Here is a 21,139-nt window from a genome sequence, read left to right as displayed (position 1 = left end):
TTTCTTGAACACTAGGCCAGTTTACTTCTTTCTCTGGGCCAGCCTCACACTTGTTCCAAGCATCTCTTGTCCAAGAACAGCTTTCAATGTTGCTATTCTTATTCATAGAATTCTAGGTTGTCCCAGGAAAAAACAACAGAACAGTATAAGTTAGCGTCTTCAGACTGGAAAGACTGCAGCTACTCAGAATATCTCCCTGTCATAGGAAGCTCCCATTTTATATTGTGTCTTGTAAAGGTGTCATTTCATATTTTTAATATTGGTTAAAAACTGTGTGCTTGTACTGTCTCAAAATTCTTTAAACTCAAATGTGCTATTGAATTTTAGTTTCTTTTATTCTCATTAGTGCCTCATATTAAATGCTAAATAAAACTCAGTTTCTTAATATGAAGAAAAATGAAGGAAGCAGAGTAAGTTAATCCTTTATTTTTGAGATGTTAGCTTATTAAAGAAATATAGAATAATATAAAATTAGAATTCCCATTCTTCATCCAAAAACTGAATAAATCCAAGAAAATTATGTTCTTATATCTTGATTGCCAGAAATCTAGTTTTCAGAGGGAACAGGGCATTTTGAGAGGCTAATGCTGAAGGCTTTCTGACTATTGAAAGCTAGCCAGAGCTACTAGTGAGTTTTCAAGCTAGGCTGCAAGTAAGAAGCTCTTTCAAAAATCAAAAGCAACAGCAAATAAACACCACAAGTACATCTTGTAGATTCTGATACACCATGGAGATCAGAAGGAAGTTACATCATGTGATTTGTCATATATAAGTCATGAAATATTTTCTTTTTTATGATATTTTCCTCTGTAAATTTATTTGAGAAAAATGATTAAAAAACATTTTGTGATGTTTTCAGATATTTGTGGATGACATATTTTCCTCTTGTTGACTATAACCAAGGTGTACCAGATTAATTACCTTAGTATAAGAAGAAGTGAAATCCTCTTATAAATAAGAGTTCTAGCATAAGGATATTTTTCATAAATGATTTTATCTTTTGCTAATTAGCATTGAGGTTTTTAAATTAATGGTCAACAGAAATATGAAGGTAATATAGAAATCATCAAGAGCTGCAAACCATATTTGGAACATGTTCTTTGCCTCTCTGTCCTGAAAGCATCACGATGTTTGGAAGAGAATCAGAGCACTCTGTACCAAAAGCCTTTAATTAGAAAATATGAAACCAAATTTAATTTCATATGCTGCTTTCATAAAATTATCATTGCCTCACATAATTAAAACCAGAACCATGACAAAAAGGAACAATTCAGCCTCAGATTCTACTCTGAAAAAACTGTTATCACTCTACAGCCACCTATATAACTCTGTAAGAACACAAAAATCTCTTACCCAAACTGTAATAGTGTATAAACAATCTCATTATGGTATAAGTTTCAATGAAGTATTTATAGCATAACAAGGCTTTGGTACATGTTACTTGAAAAATAAGCATAATTTTATGCCACCTTCATTCCTTGTTCAGTTAATTAAACTAATGTGTTTTTTTAGTATAAATTATAATCAAATTAGAAACTTTCTCATCATGATTTATGTAATCTTTTTGTTCATGGGTTGTTTATTTGGCTGTAGGTTTGTTTTGCTCTGTTACATTTTTGTTCTGATACAAAGCATTATGATATAGCACATGTTGGCTTCAAGCTCGTACCAACTTCTATTCCAGCTTCTCCATGATGTCATCACAAGTATCCGCCAGTATAAACAGCTATATGTGTGACCATTTTAGAAATGAAACATTCCATACGAATCAGGTTTGATATTGTAAATGGTATTCATCACCCTCTAATTTCATATAACTCTGGATATTCTTTTTTGATTTCAGGTAGACAAAGAATGCTGACAGTAAGAAAAACATAACACTACTTAAGTGTTAAACAGAGCCCACTGAATCAACTAGGCAAGTCCACTATGAACCCTCAGAGACAGAAGCAGCAAGCACAGGCTCTATATGAGTATGCACCAGATCCTCTGCACATATACACCTCCAGCTTAGTATTTGTATGGGACTCCTGAGTGTGTGAAGTCATCGGTTTCTGACTCTTGTGGCTGCTCTTGGAACTGGTTTATTCTGTTGAGCTTCTTTGTCCAGCCTTGATAGGATGGGTTTTGCCTTGTCTTATTATATGTTGCTTTGTCATGTTTGGTTCTTGTCTCTCAGAAACCCGTTCTTTTCTAATGAGAAACAGAAAGGGAATAGATCTCGAGGGAAAAGGAAGAGAGAAGGAACTCAGAGGAGGAGAGGAAAGTGCATTCAGGACATATTGTGTATGAGAAAGAAAACTATTTTTCAATAAAAGATAAAATGAAAAAAAAACAGAGAGCACTCAAAATTAATACATTCTGATAGTTATTGAATATTGGGGAAATGTGTGTCTCATGCTAAAGATGTTGATTTCCAGCATGAAGAGGTTTGTTTCACTGATACCTCCCCAAAGGCTTTGTAACAACAAACATTCTTTATATGGCACTTTGTTTGAAGAAAATGTTCCCTAAACACATAGACATATAAATAACTTGTGAGCAACTTAATATGTAAAATAACTCTAAATAAAATTCAGAACATACTAATATAACATGGCCTGGCACTAGTGGTCTCTAATTCCTGGCACATTCTGCTCTAGACTCTAGAAATAAATTAAGTAAGGACTAACTGGCTTCATCATGGTATCCAGTACTTCAAATGGTTAACTCTGAGATTGTTCACACTTGCTTTCCTATATTTTCACACAATAAACACAAAAGTATTTGGCCTCAGTAATGCCATTCAACAACTCATGGTTTTCCTTCCATACTCTTGAGATTTTTCTAAACTCTGATCATATCTCCAAGACAGGACTGAAGTAAAGAAAGTCTAAGGGGGAAAGTTACTATAATGAAAACTTCCCCCATGAATACACTGAATCCATTAACAATGACCTAGATCTCTAAACTTCCCAGTTACCATGTGTCTCTGTGAAAGGGTGACATTAAGTTAGACCTTGTGAATCTTCAGCCAAAGGTCTTTGGTCACAGATCAAATGTTATTAAACATGAAGCATAAAAAAATAAGATAAATGATACATTACATGTGAAGCTCAGTCACTTATAGGAAGTCTAGGAACAAGGGAATCAGAACTGCAGCTGCTCTCGACAATGTTGAGCACTGTGAGGAAATTTAAGTGTTCTGTATTTACATAATAGCATTCCTGTCATTTACTGTCTATGGTACTGTAACCAGTAGCAAAGCTTTGGGTTGGTGCACTAATCATGTGGTATATCGTTATGATTTCTATGAGCATATTGATTTTAGGATCCATTTCATGTGACCAAATGGATTTCTAGACATAGTCATCCTCATTTTCTCCTTTCCTTCCTCTTTGCCTCCCTCCCTCTTTTCCTCCATATTTTTAAATTTCACTTCAACCCCTGCTTTTTCCAGGACCTTCCATGTGAGTTCTTTCTCCATAAGAATAACAAAATGAGCGTATCAACAGTTGTAGAGATTGTAATCACAACACACACTCATTGATGGGCTTGAACCTCATTGTGAAGGAACTCATCTAGTCCTTCACTTCAAATGTCATATACCCCTGCCATCCACAGGATATTCAAATATGACACATGAAAAAATCCAAAAACTGAAATAAAAAGATAGTTGTATAAAAAATAAAAAAATGAAATTCTTCACTATTCCAAATTGGATTTTAAAGTATTTACTTTTTACATTTACTTATTTGCTCTTACATCATTGGAATCTGAAGTGGGAATGTCTACTTGTTTGGAAAGATGTGGCAAATGATGTGTTGCTGGGGCAAACAGGTGAAAAGATAACTTGCTAAAGCAAAAACATGAAAGACTTTTCCTGAAGCAGACACAGGTGAAAGAATGTTTGGATACATGAAAGGACTTGATGAAAGAGTATAAAAATGACCCCACGGACAGTGGGAGACAGCACTGAGCTTTGCTTTGGTTTGCTCAGCCTCACTAGTCCTCACTAATGGCAGACATGCATTGGTTTGCCTTACATAATTTTGTTGAGCTCAACTTGTGGAAATGATGTAATTGAGAGAAACACTCCCAAAATCTACTTGTGAGGATTTTGGAACAGCTTGCCTCTTCTGGGGCCTTACCTCAGACCAGTTGGCCAACCTGGTGGTTTCTTCAGGATTGAACTACAGCTCCTGGTGTCTGCCTACTGAAAGGACTGGACTGTAGCTGCTGGTTGGTGCCTGGGTTCTGCCTGCCTAGTGAACTGGTCTGCAGCTGCTGAACTGTATTTGGTGTTTGCTCTGGGATTGGACTGCTGCTAAAAATGCTCATGCTTGCCCCAAAAGAACTATTGCTGAATAGGTCCACTTCCCCCATGTCCTAATAACTTTTCTCTTCTACTACCTCTGCTAAATAATGGGCTAGAGCGGGCTATTCAGTTTTTACATCAAGACAGCCCCAGCCTTATCCATGGAGACATCAAGAGTTCTAATGTGCTTCTGGATGAGAGACTGATGCCCAAGCTGGGAGACTTTGGCCTGGCTCGTTTCAGCCGCTTTGCAGGGGCCAAACCAAGCCAGAGCAGTACTGTGGCCCGGACTTGCACAGTTCGAGGTACCCTCGCCTACCTGCCTGAGGAGTACATCAAGACAGGCCGGCTGGCTGTGGACACCGATACCTTCAGCTTTGGGGTGGTAATACTGGAGACCCTTGCTGGTCAGAGGGCTGTGAGGACACAAGGTGCAAAGACCAAGTATTTGAAAGACCTGATTGAAGATGAGGCTGAAGAGGCCAGAGTGGCCCTGAAAAGCACCCAGCCTACTCTGTGGGTGGGTGTAGCCACAGATGCTTGGGCTGCTCCAATTGCTGCCCAGATTTATAAGAAGCACCTGGACTCCAGACCTGGGCCCTGCCCACCCCAGTTGGGCCTGGGCCTGGCTCAACTAGCTTGCTGCTGCATGCACCGTCGGGCCAAGAAGAGGCCCCCCATGACCCAGGTATACAAGAGACTAGAAGGGCTTCAGGCAGGGCCTCCCTGGGAGCTAGAGGTTGCCGGCCATGGCTCCCCTTCCCCACAGGAGAACTCCTACATGTCCACCACTGGCAGTGCCCAGAGTGGGGATGAACCATGGCAGCCTCTGGTAGTGACAACAAGAGCCCCAACCCAGGCTGCCCAGCAACTCCAGAGAAGTCCCAACCAGCCAGTGGAAAGTGATGAGAGTGTTTCCGGCCTCTCTGCTACCGTGCATTCCTGGCACTTGACTCCAGGTTCACAACCAAGCCCAGCATCCTTCAGAGAGGCTTGTTGTACTCAGGGAGGCACTACCAGAGAATCAAGTTTGAGGAGTAGCCCAGGCTTCCAGCCTACAACCATGGAAGGCTCATCTACAGTCACCTCATCCCTGCTGTCATCAAAACCACCACAGATCATCATCAACCCAGCCCGACAGAAGATGGTAGAAAAGCTGGCCCTTTATGAGGAAGGAGTCTTGGATAGCCTGCAACTGCTGTCATCAGGCTTTTTCCCAGGCTTGGATTTAGAACCTGAAAAGAGACAGGGACCTGAAGAAAGTGATGAATTCCAGAGCTGATTTGTTCACCCAGACAAATCCCTCAGACTCAGATGTCAAAGTTCTCATGGTTGGAAGTTCTCACGTGTGCAAACTCCTCAGTAGCCCAAAGGCATCAGGTGGCAAAGGAGAGAGGGTGGTGGACCCTGCTGTTCTCAGAATATGAGCACAGACAGGGCCAGCTGAAGAACCTGATAGAACCTGATAAGGCAGACAATGTCAGGCCAGCATTTCTGAGCAAGGCAAGCAGAGCACCTAAGGGATTGGGTAGTACATAACAGAAGACTGCTAGCTACACAGGCCCAAGGATACAAGTGGGTCTATTTGTATAGTGGGAGCTGGCTCCCCTGAGAGCTAGACAAGATATCCACAGCCTAGCTGTGATCTATTCCTCTGAACTTCCCTAGAACCCCAGGAGAAAGTAGCTATTGTGCTTGTAAATTGCATATGGTGTGTGTGTGTGTGTGTGTGTGTGTGTGTGTGTGTCTTTCAGTTCAGTCCACTAGCTAGAAGTGAGCACTCTGAGATTCTCCCAAGAGTCTAGTAAAACCCGCCCCATCTTGGGTGGATATATGCAAGCCTTGCTAGATACCAGTGAGCTAGTTTCATATGTCTACTGCCTGCCTAGGCAGGCTGACTCTATACCCTGCAAATTGACTGTGGATGCCCATGTTGAGCTGTAGACTAAGGTTCTGCTTATGGCAGAAAGGTTCAGCAAAGCACAGCTTTGTGGTACCCAGACAGTGAGAAGCCCCAAGAAAGCAGAAACTGAGCAAAGCTAAGTATTTGAGGAGAGAGGAATGTTACATCTTAAGAAACAAGTTTTTGTGTAACCAAGTGTCTTCACAAGTAACCCAGGGTTATAGCCCAGGCTTACAGTGATTCTGTGTTCGAGTCATGAGTCACACTACATGCCCCTGTGAAATTGGTGGCATCCAATTTGTCCTTGAGTAATAAAAGCATACATTTCACTGTCTGGTTAAAAAAAAAAATAATGGGCTAGAGGAGAAACTGAATACTTATTAAAAGTGGGTTGCAAAAAAAGGTATGCCTACATGAGTCCTTGCATTTGCTTTTACAAGTAAATGGCAAATGATTGAATTTCCAGGAAGGAAGGCAAGAAAATCCATGAGAAAAACCTACTCTATTCCGAGCACATTAGTATCATTTTTGGCATAGTAGAGGAGATATTATAGACATTAGCTAAGTATACAGTTTTCCAATAGTTGAGCAAACTCCTGTGTATATGTGCTAAGTTAAATCCTTCACAAAGAGTTTTGAAACACCCTACAGTCTACTGCTGTGTTTGATTCTTATCCCTGAACTTGGGACCTTAGGATCATAATAAATTCCAATTATTTGGTAATACTCAATGTAGGGAAAAGGATATTATGGAATTATCAGGTATAGGAAGAAGACAAGTAAACAAGACAAATTCTAAGGACAGCAAAGTCACTTTCTGTCACCGTACACTGAGACATTCTAACTGTTCTAAATCAACCAATATTTTGTTGTTAATTCTTCTTAAGACAGATTAGTAAAACATAAATGCTAAAAAAAAATCTGTGCAAGGCTTCTTCTAGGATTTATTAATGGGAAGCCTCCTTCACCAGTCTGACCTATGGAGACATTGATGATTTTATTTCATCTATCATATTAATATCAACAACAGATTTATTATTTTTATATGGAAATTTAAAGCATGCCCTAACATGAAACACTTCAAGTAATGAACATTAAAATAGAAATTTTGATTAATATGATATGGGAAGCTTAAAGGTTGAACACGTTATTTTAGGGCTCTTTCAACAGTTCAACAAAAGTTATGTTATTTGTAATAAACATGCACGATTAAGTTTGTGTTTATTAAAACCAGTTTTTGCTAAAGTTTAAAATAGGTTTTTCCTTGTAGCAACCAGTTCCTGTCATGCATCACTTGGTAAGTTTTACTTGACAGTATGTATTGTACGGTTAGGAAATTTCAATCCAGCACTTAAGTATGTAGGTTACATTGAGTAGAATGCAGCTTTCTGCTAGAATCACAAAGTTTGTCAATTCAAGACCTCAGAAACCAAAAAAAAAAAAAAAAAAAAAAAAGAAAGAAAGAAAGAAGTCACTGCCCAGATGACTTCAAAATCTAGCACTCAAGTTATATGATGATCTTTGGTGAAACATACCACCATGACATTCCATTGCATCAAACAAAAGTTTAAGAAAACAAAACTTAGAAAAATCACCAATATTTTGCAACGTAACAATGCTAATGGCATTTGTCAAGCCTAATGCCATTTCTAGAGAGCAATGGTTCTGTGGGAGATGGCAGCAACTGACTAAGAAATGGTAAAAAGAGGTCCTTGATTGTTTACTTCTTCCTTTCTCCCAGCTTCCATACTCTGATACATTGCCAATACTTTTCAAAAATCTTCCTACCTTTGATCTATACATAAATGATTTAAAAATAAACATTGAAGGAATTAACTTTAACTGGAAAAAGATCTACCTATCAAATTATTATCAGCCCCAATTTGATGTTAAATGATTTACAATGTCAGTAGCTGAAGTCATAGTCATGTTTCTAGTGATTGGATTAAATAACTTCTCAGACTTTGTTCTGATGTTTCCCCTGTCCCAGAAACACTACCTAATGGACTCACATCATACTCTACCCAAACCAAAACTATATATGTCTTCTTCTTATAGTTACTGCTGTATTTTTTTAAGATGTCAAGTTAAAAACAGGATTATGGTGAAGATAACTAATAATTCACTGCACATATTAAAATAGATTACAGGGAAATTATTGTACATACTTTAAGTAAATGACAAAATTGCTACATTTCCCTTCATTATTGAGATTTTATTCTTAGATACTAAAAAATAAAAATATTGTAACTACTGCCAATGAGATTGCTGTCCTAATTTCTTCCTCCATATTATCCCACCAGCAGCATATGCTCTGCTCCAAAAGAATACATTCCCACACTACAATCATTTTACATTGGGTAACAAAGTAAAAGATCATTATATATTGGTGGTATAATCTGAGCCAGTATTGAAATTTTCAAGTCTAAGTCTTTGATGGAATCTAGGTTTTTGTCTGTGCAGTATCCTATATCTGCAAACAGGGATAATTTGAGTTACCTTATTATTATTATTATTATTATTTTCTTTATTTACATTTCAAATGTTATTCCCTTTCCATTCTTCCCTTCTGAAGACCCCCTATCCCATCCCCCCACTCCCTAACCTACCCACTCCCGCTTCCCTTTCCTGCTACGTTCTTATTCTCATACCCATGTCAATCCTTCCTGTTGCTTTAATGCCAATCCAGAGGAGCTTAGTCCTTTATTGATAAGTGCAGTGAGACAGTCCAGCCCTTCCAGATCTTACTTTTCCTTTTCCTTTTCATCTTTCCGTGTAATGTTGGCTGTGGGTTTACTCTTTGTTGTGTTAGAGTGTAACACTTAAAATCCAACACAGTCAAGGACTTTGATCTTGAAGAGATTTTGAATTTTATCAAATGCCTTATCAAATACCTTATCAGCATTTGGTGAAATGACTCTGTGTCTTTTCTTTTCACTCCCTCCTGTTGATGCTGTTCTGTACATCAGGACATCTGGAGGAAGATATTGAACCTGATCATGGTAAATGAACATGATCACAGATTGGTGTGCCATTGAAGCTGGTCTACAGGCAGTTTTAGAAGTGTTGTTTCTATGTATTTCAAAAATGTTGTAGCTTTTGTTTTATTGCTTAATTTGTGTCTGGCCTGATTTTAATTAAAAGATGCTGTTAGCATTGTACAAAGAACATGAAATGATTCTTTTCTAGGTAGATTGAGTAAAACTGGATTCTTTTTTAAGTGTTATTTGCTTAATGTATTTTTTAGTGTATATAAATTATACAAAATAGTAACTTCATTATGAAATGTTGATATAAAGTACATTGATAATATTTATAACTCACTAGCACAATTACCATTCCCTTTCCTTCTTCACATGATGATTCACTTCTAATTCCCAAATAGGCCTCTCATACTTTTATGACCTACTTTCAAGACTTTACATATGAGAAAAAAATAAATAGGGGCATTAGTGTGGCTTGTGTTGTTCAATAACATGATCTCTACTGCAATCAGTTTTCTTATTGAAAATGACATAATTTTCTATTTCTGAATGACTGAATAGTATTCCACCATATGTGTGCCATATTGGTTTTTTTATCCACTGAATGACACCTAGACTGGTTAACGTGTAGGTATTGTGAATAATGTTGCAATGAAGGAGCATATAGGCATCTCTACAATATGTTGTCTTTGATTCCTTGGGAATCATAACTAAGAACAGTATAGCTTTATCATATGATTAGTTCTGCTTTTGATTTTCTTAGAAGCCACCCTATTGATTTCCATCAAGGGTGAATAAGGTTTACTTTAACCTATGGTTCCTCCTCAATATTTGTTATTTGTGTTGTTCATTTTATCTTGTTAAAAGATGCTATTTTATTTAAATTCATGCTTTTCCTGCATGTATATCTGTAAACTACTACGTGGATTACTGGGAATTGTTGAAGCATTGTACTCTGGAAGAGCAGCCAGTATACAGAACAATTGAGATGTCTCTCCATGCTTTTGCTTTAATTTTTAGATAGTAATCATTATGACCTAGTCAAGAGTAATTTCACAGGTATAATTGTTTTAATCAAATCATTAGGAAGATGGTATAAGGAGTTCTTTAAGATCTCATCCCAGACACTCCAGAGCTATCAGGGACTAGACCACCAATCAAAGAGCACACATGGAGAGACCCATGGCTCCAGCCACATATGTAGCAGAGGATGTCCTTGTCAGACAGCAGTGGAAGGAGAGGGCCTTGGTCCTGTAAAGACTCGATGTCTCAGTGTCAGAGAATGCCAGGGCAAGAAGGCAGGAATAGACGGTGGGCGAGCACCCTCGTAGAATCAGGGGGAGCAAAGATGGGATAGGGGCTTTCTGGAGGAAAAGAGGATAACATTTGAAGTGTAAATAAATAAATTTTCCAAAAAAGTAAAAGCAAAAAAAAAGAGAGAACTTGAAAAAATCTCATCCTAAACACTGATGTTCTTATCATTTTAACACAAAGTCTAGCAATTATTTTTGACCAGGAATACAAACCTTCAGGATGTTCTTTTCACATCCCTTTATTGAAGAGCAATTTCTATACAATAAAGTTGAAAATCATTGAATTTTAACAGTTACATTACATCTGTACATCTGGTATACAAAAGAAGATGCAAATCACTGCTGTCACCCTGAACATTTTTGTTGCCTGCCCTCTTGAAGCAATCGCATAACCCCTGCTTCCATCCTTTTATAGATTAAGGCCCTTATCTACATCCAAGGACAAGGCACAGAGTAGAACTTGCTTCATTTGTTTACATAACATTTTCTTGTCATATACATTACACTGCAGCTATACTTCAAACCTTAACTGCTTTCATTGATTGGAGAGAACATGAACTTGAGGTTGCTACTCAAAGAACAATAAATACCTCTCTGCCAAGATCATAAGTTACTCCTTTGTAATAAAGCAGACACATCTGTATTTGACTAACTAGATACCAGCAAAGTTTATTAATCACTTTGGGAGAAACAATGTCACTACAGGAATAGCACATTTACTGGCACCGAGAGTGCTCAATTCAGACTACAGTTCATAAAGCATTCGTACTTCAGCATATCCTTGAATTAGTAATCTTTATCAAGGTTCCTTAAATGTTCTGCTGTGTGTTATAATAAATCACTGCAGTGTCTATACAGTGCCAAGCATTGGCCTGCCTTTGCTACTGAGAAACACAAAACTTTAAAAGCTTTTAATTGTAATTAAAGAGACACAGATCTCTGATTTCAATGACCTGCAAAAGATGCATTTCTCATTACTGACTGGGGTCACCTACCCACACTTTAATTGTAAAATATATATTTTATAATACATGTTTAAAGGCACAGAAAATGCCATTTCACTTAAGCAAACCAAGGACACTTTAAAACCTAGGCTAACACCTTAGCATTTGCATAAGTAACTGAAAATGCATTGCTGTGATAGTGTGAAATATGTCAAGAGTTACTGAGAGGCCTGTCCCCTTGATATATGTAGTACTTTGGGCATAACACTATCAAGAGTAAGTTGATATAAAGTCTTGTGGATGTAGGAAGGTATACATACACTATACTTCATTTTTAAAGTACTGGCAAAATATATTTTAAAGCAAGTACAATATTAAACGTGGGCAGTTCAACCCAGGTTTGGATCCTTCTTTTAAACACCAGAGTGGTGAAGGACATGGTAGAATTATGCAATGTGTGACTGCAATGGTCCTTAGTTTTCTGAGAGTTTTGTTGTCCTGGTGAACAAACTCAGTCTCAAGAACCAAAATAATAGCAATCAGCACTACTGGTACTACAGCTGAAGTCCCTGATCTCTAAACCTTGCTTTTTAGTATGATAATATATTTCTTTGAAAATCTACCTACTCAACTGTACAAAGATTATTTTGATGCTTATACTTACTCCTTTCAAAAATTGTAGTTTTTGCTTTCCAGGCTTTACAATGCACTATGAATTCAATCTTGAGAATCCCCATAAAGGAAAAAGAAATGGTGTTTCTTACTGAGCTCAAAATAATAACATGTGACATGTATAAACTATACAATCCTTCCTGGAAGTAGATATGTCTGCTGTTTTTCACATACACACACACACACACACACACACACACACACACACCAGGGAGGTTGGTTAGGGAGAGAGAGGAAAGGAGAGACAGGGAGAAAGACAGAGACAGACTGATAGAGAGTGGGGTGAAATAACCACCACCAAAGAAAAGGTAAAGTATTTGGAAACTCTGACACAGTCATGTATTGAATGCTAACAATTCTGTAGGCATGGCAGGAAAGCTGGATGTTTGAGAACCAGAACCCTGTCCTCAGTGCACTTCACTTTTGAAGTGAGACCAAACCACTGGCTTTGAGTCAATAGTGAAACACACTTTCTGAAGTGTGTGCACCAAACCTGTCAGAATCCAAGGGAACCTGGAGAATGTATGCAAGGAGCTCATTCCAGGATTTGCTAGATCTGGCTGCTATGAAACAAGTTTTATACATTGGATAGACAAAGCTCCACTTTCTAATTTATAAGTGGCTATTTCTCTCATGTCAAACAGACCTCATGTTTCAGCCTCCATTTTTGAGGGCATTAATTTGTTCCATAAGGGTCCTACTTTATAATCTAATTAACACCAAAGGCCCTAGTGCCAGATATCTTGGAGCTGAAGGGACACAGGCTTTCACCCCTTAGCACTCAGGATAACAATTTAATATAATATAGATTTGTCTTATGACATTTGAGTGCTAGTAATGTTATCACAGAGTCATATACACACATATTTCAGTGATATATATGATATATATGTATCAACCTAATTAACCTCAATGTATTTCCATACCCTTGATATTTAATTAAAATCTCTAGGCTGTAAGAATTGCCAGATTGTGTCATCTGAGTACAAAACACCTCATACTGGTAGTTCAAATTTTCATTATTTAGGTACTCAGGTATTAAGTCTATTACTATATTCCCTTCAAATTGCCTACCACCATTGAAAACTTCGATTTCAATAAACTGTTATATTTAGACATTAAATTGTTATGTTCTCATCTGTATAGTTCACAAACAGGAAACTTTTAAACTACGCAGACCAAAAACCATTCATCGACTTTGCAGATATGTATTGAATATTTTACGTTGACACAGAGCCGGTGAATGACATAGGAAATATAAGGCTGGAGAAGTGAACTATGCTTATGAAAACAATCCAACAATAAAACCATACCTCATGAGTAAAACTGGTTTCCTAAAAGTACCTACAAACTACTAAAGTATCAAATCAAACTAAGGCTGTGGGGATAAACCCATGTAATATTGAAAGGGGTGGACAAGCAGTATGAAAAACAATCTATACGAGCCAACAAAGACAATAAGTGGTTGTTGTTCATTCAGTATAATCAAAAGGTAATTTTCAAGTCAACAGGGCAAATTAGCTACTGTTGGATAGTGTTCTCTAAAAGAGATTAAGACAATCATTGCAAACTCTATTTTGAGGAAAGAGAACAGCCAAGTCTTCTTTGATGCTTTTTTGACAATACAACTTTGTTATTGTGGGGTTCGTTTGCACTCCAATAATTTCAGTATTTGGCTGAGCAAAAACACCACATTCACACAGATCCATCTGATTTGACAGGCTAATCCTTCTCTCTATAACAATCAAGCTGGGTCTTGATTTCCTCACTTAAGTGGAAATTGGTTTCCTAATGGAAAATTGCTTTAAAATTGTGTTAACATAATTCCTGTGCAAAGCGATTTAACATTCAGTGCTAACTCTTCACATTGAAGAATACCTTCTGTAAATTGCTTCCCAGTACAAGTGTTTTAACTCTACTTTTTGTTTAGTTTTGTTTCTTTGTTACTTGAAATATTTTCTTTTCTTTCACAATTATTTTCTTTACAATTTCCTACATGAGTAATGTGTTTATATCATTTTAAACCTCAACCTTTCTCCTCTACCTTCTCTTCTCTCTCTCTCTCTCTCTCTCTCTCTCTCTCTCTCTTTCTCTCTCTCTCTCTCTCTCTCTCTCTCTCTCTCTCTCTCTCTCTCTCTCTCTCTCTCAAATTCTTTACCTCCTCTTCTTAACTATTATTGTTACATATATCTGATTGTTTATATGTCTGTGTGTGCATATGTGTATGTCTAACAAAATAAGTATTTAGGGTTCTGTATATGTTATGTGTCTTGAGAGATTTCCACTTAAGACTGGGTTGCCTCTGGAGAAGACTGATTCTCCCTCTCTTAGAAGCCATTAATGACTATAGGGCTTCCTCTAGGGCAGGGCCTTGAGAGATTTCTCTACCTATACATCGGGTGCTGTTGTTTAACGTGGATTTAAGAAATCTCACAAAATCCTGCCCTAGATCCTACCTGACGGCTATAGGCAATTAATTCTGCATATCTTGTTTAGGAGAGCATGTTGTTAGGATTTCATAGATGAAATTCCGTTGTGATATATAGAAGACTGGAAGATGGAGACATTATCTTGCAGCAGATGGCCTGGTCTTCTGGTTCTTACAGTCTTTCTGACCATTCTTCTACAGTGTTTCCTGTGTCTTAGATATATAGAAGTTGGTTTTTAAAGGTATTAGTTGGGGCTCAGCACTTCTTGGTCATTTGACCAGGTGATGATTTTTGCAATAGTCTGTTTGCTGTGATAGAAACTTCATTGGCTAGGGTGGAGAGGTACACTTACCTGTGTGCTGTACATACTTCTTAATCTATTATCTCTGTAGCTCATTTTGAAGCTGGATATTTAAGGAAAGTACTATAAATAGAAATTATAGGGGAAAATAGTTTAAATTTAGTAATTTGCTCTGTATCTGTTTCACATAACAAAGTTGTGGAGATGGCAGAAAAATACCAGGGTGATGATTCCGAGGTTTAAAAGGTTGCACATGGAGTAAGATATACATATACCCACATATTTAATTTTAACTGAAAGTATTAAGAATAAGAGGATTTCATTAGGGAGCTAAGAATTCAAGTGTAGTTAAATAATTATGTCTCTAGAAAATATCACACAATAAATATTTTGGAGGTTTTTCAAAAATGAATAACTTCATCTGAAATACAGCAGCTTAGAGTAATTTATGATAAACCCTAAAATCTCAGTAGAAATTTGAAGATCTCATTAGATTCATTATAGCAGGAGAAAATTAATTCTGATTTGTCTATGAGAAGCCATTTTTCTTTTTTTCTTTTTTTCTTCCTCTTCTTTTCATTCTTTGCATACATTACATCCCAACTGCAGTTTCTGCTACCTCCACTCATCCCAAGTCTGCCTCATGTGACCTCTCCCCTAGATCCACTCTTCGTCCTTTGCCCTTCTGAAAAGAAAGAGCAGGCCTCCCAAGGAAATTAACAAAACACAACATAATATATTACAATAAGACTAGGCACAAACATTCATATGAAGGCTGGATGTGGTAACTCAGTAGACTGAAAAGGTTCCAAGTGCAGAAAAGAGTCATGAATACTCCCACACCTACTGTTATGAGTCCCACAAGAGCACCAAGCATAACTTATATGTGAAGCTCCTAGCTCAGAATCAAAGAAGGTGAGTTATTATCGCTTCAGTCTCTGTGGGCCCCTACGAGGCCTACTTAGTTTATTCTATGGATTGTGCTCTTGTGGTGTCCCTGACTTCTGTGACTCCGACAACCCTTCCTCCCTTTCTTCTGAGAAGTTTGCATGGCTTCATCTCATGTTAGGCTATTTGTCCCTGCATCTGCTTCCATCAGGTGCTGGAATATCCACCCCTGGGGACCACTGAGCTAAGCACTGATCTATGAATGTAGGAGAATGTCAGTAAAAATTATTTTATTGACTACTTTCTAAAATATTTGTATTTATCTTTGAGAATTTTATTCATACATACAATATATTTTTATCACATTAAATCGTACTCCTCCCTGAACTCCTCCCAGATCCAGTCAACCCCCTATTTACCTCTCCTCCCAACTTTATGTGTATTTGAGAGAATGTGTGTGTTTGTGCCCATTTGCTTATGCCCTAATGTGTCAAATTTGTACTGCTCTGCGTGCATGACTGAGCAGCCATTGAGTAGAGGATGGTTGTTCTACTAGGGACCACACCCCTAAAGAAAGTTGACTCTTCCTCCCTTAGATGCCAATAATACTCACTAGAAGTTTAGATAGATGTTAGGGGCTTCTGTACTCCTCTTTCTATGCTGAACGTTCACGGCCTTGATTTTGTTGAGGTTTTGTGCAATCACAACTGAATTCCCAAGAATATCAGTCCTGCTTTGTTTTGCCCTAGTCATCACCAACCTCTGTGTTTTCTCACCTTTTACTACCCTCCTCTGAGATGGGCACTTCCACTAAGCATAAGTGGAAGCTATGCAGTATAGACAGGAATAAGTACTCCAGAGACACTCATTCTTTAACTGGTTAGGAGCTGCTGTATTAGCCACTATTCACTGCACAGGGAAGCTACTCTGATGAGGATAGAAAACTTCACTAATAAGCAGGTGAACATAGAGGTCTTCAGAGGGCTGTTTGATACTCAGTTTATTCAGACAAATGGTAGTAGGAGGTTCAAACCTGGGCCAATAAGCCTCCAAGCCATGGGTTCTTGATCAAATTTATAGTACTAGATGTATAGATCCTGTGGAACAGGCCTGAAACCCAGTCAAAAACAAGTTGGTCACTCTAAAACCACTTGGGCTTCCATGGAATATTTTGCTGTGTGTTTCATTTTTGCATCTGTCAAAGTTCATGGCTGTGTAACGCTATTCGTTACTGTCCTTTCTCAGCAGCCTGCACTGGCACCCCAGCAAGGGAAAAGTGCCAGCTGGATACCTGTGAGAAACCAGCTTAGATGAGTAGAATAGGTCATTCAAATTCCCTAACAGTGTTTGAAGGACTTTACAATATTTCCTCATCAATTCCTTTTTCTAAATCTGAAGTAATAAAAATTGTAGGAATATATAATATCTGTTCCTAACCTTCACATTGATAAAGCAAACAGTTTTCCTTCTTAAAGGACATTGGCTTTTTAAACACTATCTGTACTCTGTGCTAGAAATATTGAATAACAAATAGTATTGCCCAGTATCCATGGGATGAATATTCTCACCATGAATTTAAAGCTACTCACAATGACTTGCAACAAATGAGAAAATACAAAATGGTATGCATCATACCACTTCACTCTATTTCGAATCATGAATAATGGGAAGGAAACAGATAATAATGAAATGTAAAGTAATTAAAAATGAAAAGTCTGAGTTGGGTGTGGTGGCACATGTCTTAATCCTAGCACTTGAGAGACTAAAACCAGAGGAGCATGCACTCACAGCACACTGATATGTACTCCTTCCTTTGAAAGAAAGTTTTAAGTTTGTTCCAGTGTAACTTATAATTATTTTACAATATTTAAGTACTAGTCCTAGTTAATAACTATCTACAGGAGCACTGAAAGTTTTGCTACAGGCTCTAGGGAGACACAATAAAAAGGCAACTTATATTCTAATACCTCATGCTAAAAGGCCCACATATAGGAGGCTGGGGACTGTCTGTATTAAGAAATAATGAAGACAGCAGATTATTGGGGAAAAAGAATGAAAAAATGATTTTTCCAAGCACATTATATAGCACAGATAAACATAGCTCTTAATTCAGGAGCATGACACTTTACAAAATACAAATATTATATCACCACTAGTAATTATTAAAGCTATATGTCTAAAAATATGGAAAAGAGAGAAATGATTTAACAACCCATTCTATTAAACAAATATTTTATAGTTAAATACAAATTTCTGTTTCCAATTTTAGGCATTTGCCTAGTTATACATCTTAGCTAGATAGAAAATGCCCTGGAATAAGATTAGCATGGTCTAGTGCACACTTGCATGTAACTCCTTCATCTATTCACGTGGAAGTGCCATGTTCATGTGGTAGAGTTGAGTGATGAAGAGAAGTGTGTGACAATCAGAGCGCATGACAGGCAAATAAAATGCAGTACTGGAGACTGGACACTCACACATTACACACACACACACAGACACACACAGACACACACACACACACACCATTGTCTTCTGTCAGTTTCTGTCTTCTTTTCTGAACCCTCTTCTCACAATCTCAGACTCTACTGAGTGACTTAAGGGTCACAGAATCTCATTTTCTCACTTAAATCACTCATATTCCTTGATAGGAAGTAATTTGGGAGCCAGCTAAAGGATTTTTGGATAAGAATGAATGTAACAAATGGTTTTATTTTCTTCAGACAAATTGGAGTTCGATTTCATTTTCTACATTTACCATTATCAGTCTTTGTTTTTGCTTAATGTGAAAGTATCCCACAGCTTATGTAAAGATAGAAGAATCAAGAAATGTTAAGTATGCTCCTTAGATGAGTGGTAACTTCTTTTCTGTACTACTTTTTTCTTTTAAAAAAAATCAATGAAATGATGCCTAATTATATTCTGCTATACACATACATTGGTGCCTAACCCAATTTTCATCAGAGAGGCTGCACCAGAATCTGATGGAAACATGCAGAGACCCAGAGCCAGACATTAGGAAGAGTTCTGGGAATCCTGATAAAGCAGGGCAGGAAAGATTGTAGGAGTCAGAGGGGTCAAAAACACCATAATAAAAAAAAACACTGAGTCAACAAACCTGGATCTATATGGACTCACTGAGATTGAATCAACAATCAGGGAGCCTGCATAGGTCTAACCTCTGCATATATGTTATAATTGTACAGCTTGATCTTTTAGTGAGACTCCTAACAGAGGGAGCAGGGGCTGTGTCTGATACTTTTGCCTGCTTTCCAGACCATTGTCCTCTTACTGGATTGCCTATATAGTCTTAATATGACGGGAGGTGTGTAATGTTATTGCAACTTGATATGCTATGTTTGGTTGATATATATAGGAGGCCTGCTCTTTTCTCAAGTACTGGATGTTTAAGTCAAGCTTTTTCCCCTGAGATGATGAGACTATTAAGCACTAGGCCAGTCCTAAAGAGAAAATGAGTCTAGGCATGGCAGGGCCTGAAGGGGAACCTGAGAATCCTGAACCGTGCTGAATATATCAGGAAAGAACTCCAGGGACACTGTGTCAGAAAACAGCTCATTTATTAGGAGGGGGCAGGGGAAGTTTATACTCCAGGGAGAATGGCCAGTTGGGCCCATGTGGTCATGTTATTACCTAGGGAAAGAACATTGACAATGATTCATTTGCATACTCATGAGCAACAGTATCCAGGGAAAGGAATCTTGTAAGGTCATATAGAAAGGTAGTATACATGGGATGTTTCCGACCCAGTGACAACCCCGTGATAACTCTGCGCTTAGGAGGTTATTAGTTACCCCATTCTCAGGGATGTGTTCTCACCAAGAGAAGCCTATCTGCTCAAGACTGTTGATGCCAGAGCAAATGGGGGAGTGCCACCCCAAATCTGTTTCTCTTGGGGTAGCCATTGAGCAAACATCTGAACTGGGGGGAAGGAAGTACGGTTGGCCAGAGGTGACTTCAGTGCATGATCTCAGTGGGTGATGAGGAAATGGTGAAAGGTGATGTACAGAAACAGGTTCAGAGACCTGGTTCAGTTTTTTAAGGGGGAAAATATGTATTTATGCCCCTGAAGAAATGGCCAGGGTCTCTGAAGGCAAGGTTTCTATGTGGCCAGGCCACAGGTATGGGAAGATATTCCATCTACAAACTAAGGGTCTGTAAAGGTAGGAACCTATATGGTCTAACAAAGAGTGAAACTTAATAGCTGTCAAAGTGATAAATTCCTACTAAGGATGGTGGTGAGGTGGTAGGCTTCACAGTGCTGAATTAGGAGGAGGGCAGTAGCCAACTACTGCTGTCCTTAAGATTGAGGTATCTGGGATTGAAGCTCCTGCAATCATTTCTCCATAATCCTGGGGCATTATAATACTTCAAGGGAGCAGCCAAAATCCTGATGCTCTCAGGATGAGGAAATCCAGGGTTTTAGGCATGGTTCAACCACTTCTCAGTTCCAGGCTATCCCAGTAATGAAGAAAATTTGAAGAGGACAGTATGGGGAGGGACTACATTGCAGGGAGGGATTGAAAGGAGTGCTTGGAGGGGAAATTGCAATTTGGATGTAATATGCAAAAGAATAATTAAAATAAAAGAAATTCAAGCATAAGGCTAGTATAAATTATGGTTCATTATATGCAAGGTAATTACAGAGTATGCATGTTAAAGAATTCTTATACATAAAACCTTTAATCGATGTAAATATAACAATAAAAATAGTATAATAATAATTAGCACTCCATTTTAATTACTTCATTTTATGTATGAATAACTTTAGATTTTCAGAAAAGTGTCAAAATACCTAGTTAAGAGGTGCCACTCATGCCAACTTCACAATATTATACTGTAGACCAAAATCAAGAATTTGAATGATTGACAGAGATCTAAATATAGAAGCAATGTAATATTGAAATAATAGAGAGATGGTGTCTCTTGCATCTTATACAAATGGACTCAGTTTTGCATGAATAGCATGATCATAAGAGGTGGATTAGAGAGTTAAGGCTATATCCTGAAGATGTTTAATAAAATCTGATGTCCACAAAAATATAAATAAAATAATGATCCAATAAGGGGACAAATCTATCTACATCATTATATGAAATAAATGACATATGATTAGTAGCCTTAAATAAATTTCTCCAAAAATATATTCTTCCCACTTTCTATACTAATGTTGGTTGCTAGACATATCTATTACCTGAAGAAAGACTCAGTTTATCAGGAGAAACTGCCAGTCTTACTGAGTATATAATGTGATAATTTCACCAGTCTTTCTCTGAAGACTCCATGACTCAGGAAGAAGTGTGCATACTTAATAAAGATAAATGACCAATTGTTTTGTGAATTATTGTATGCAGAGCTATATAAGTGCACACAGTGCTCCTCTGGCTGTC

The 21,139-nt window shown here is 37.8% G+C and overlaps 1 protein-coding gene across 1 annotated transcript; it reads left to right on the top strand.

Moving 5' to 3' along the window:
- Positions 1-4,409: 4,409 nt before the first annotated feature.
- Positions 4,410-6,529, top strand: LOC127692783 (interleukin-1 receptor-associated kinase 1-like; the record flags this gene model as incomplete). Its single annotated transcript, XM_052193381.1, has 1 exon — positions 4,410-6,529. A coding segment is annotated over one exon (1,170 nt), but the record flags the coding sequence as incomplete, so codon positions are not given.
- Between the last annotated feature and the right edge of the window lie 14,610 nt (positions 6,530-21,139).

This window comes from Apodemus sylvaticus, chromosome 9 (assembly GCF_947179515.1).
Source record: "Apodemus sylvaticus chromosome 9, mApoSyl1.1, whole genome shotgun sequence".
NCBI lineage: Eukaryota > Metazoa > Chordata > Mammalia > Rodentia > Muridae > Apodemus > Apodemus sylvaticus.
This window is presented reverse-complemented; position numbering and strand designations above follow the sequence as displayed.